Here is an 814-nt window from a genome sequence, read left to right on the forward strand (position 1 = left end):
ACAATTTGATTATAAGAAACATTTTTTAAATTAATTAATCAAACACAAATTATTATTTTTTTCAAAAACATTTTTCAGGAAAGCTATTTTAAAAAGCGTTTATGAAGATAAGCAGTTTACCTATTTATATATTTAACTTTTACCGATAATAACCAAAACACAATTTTAATTATATTTACATGATTTCTTTTAACAAAAAAAGAGTACCTATTCAGATGGGATACACACAACACGTATACCACCGGTATACGGAACTAAATCGCAAACAAAATCGGCAGAGTCTGCTGGTATGAACTAAAGCGCCGTAACTTTTTTTTTTCCTTCGATTTTGATTACTTGTAATGCTTCAAAGTTCATTTTGTCTGCATTGGATTTTGAAGTTCTCTGTATACGTAGAATCTGCGATTTTCTGGATTTCATGCAGGCTGCAATTTTGTGTTTTTGACGTTCAATAGGTCAAGTGAAGAACTGAGTTTTTGAACAATGGAGAAGAAAACAAATTTACCGAAGAAGCCAATCGAAAAGCGAACACAATATCCGATTGGATCCGAGCAATATACAGTCTATGAGGAAATAGGGAAAGGAGTTAGCGCTTTGGTTCATCGCGCTCTTTGTATTCCTCTCAATGAGATCGTTGCAATCAAAATCCTAGATTTCGAGCGTGATAAATGTGATCTGGTACAAATTTTCAGCTTTTTTTTGAGTACTTATTGCCTCAATATGAAGTATTGGATGCTTGCTAGTTTTTTTGTATACTTCGGTTATCAAGTTATATATATATATATATATATATATATTTTTTTTTTTTTTTTTT

General features: G+C 30.7%; 1 protein-coding gene across 1 annotated transcript in view; it reads left to right on the forward strand.

Moving 5' to 3' along the window:
* Positions 1 to 483: 483 nt before the first annotated feature.
* Positions 484 to 814, forward strand: part of LOC102590510 (serine/threonine-protein kinase OSR1-like) — a 5,664-nt gene continuing 5,333 nt past the window's right edge. Inside the window, exon 1 of the mRNA XM_015304799.1 lies at positions 484 to 678. Within this exon, the coding sequence (XP_015160285.1) occupies positions 484 to 678 (195 nt within the window). The remainder of the gene's footprint in view (positions 679 to 814) is intronic.

The sequence above is a fragment of the Solanum tuberosum genome, unplaced genomic scaffold, assembly GCF_000226075.1.
Source record: "Solanum tuberosum cultivar DM 1-3 516 R44 unplaced genomic scaffold, SolTub_3.0 scf00578, whole genome shotgun sequence".
Lineage (NCBI taxonomy): Eukaryota > Viridiplantae > Streptophyta > Magnoliopsida > Solanales > Solanaceae > Solanum > Solanum tuberosum.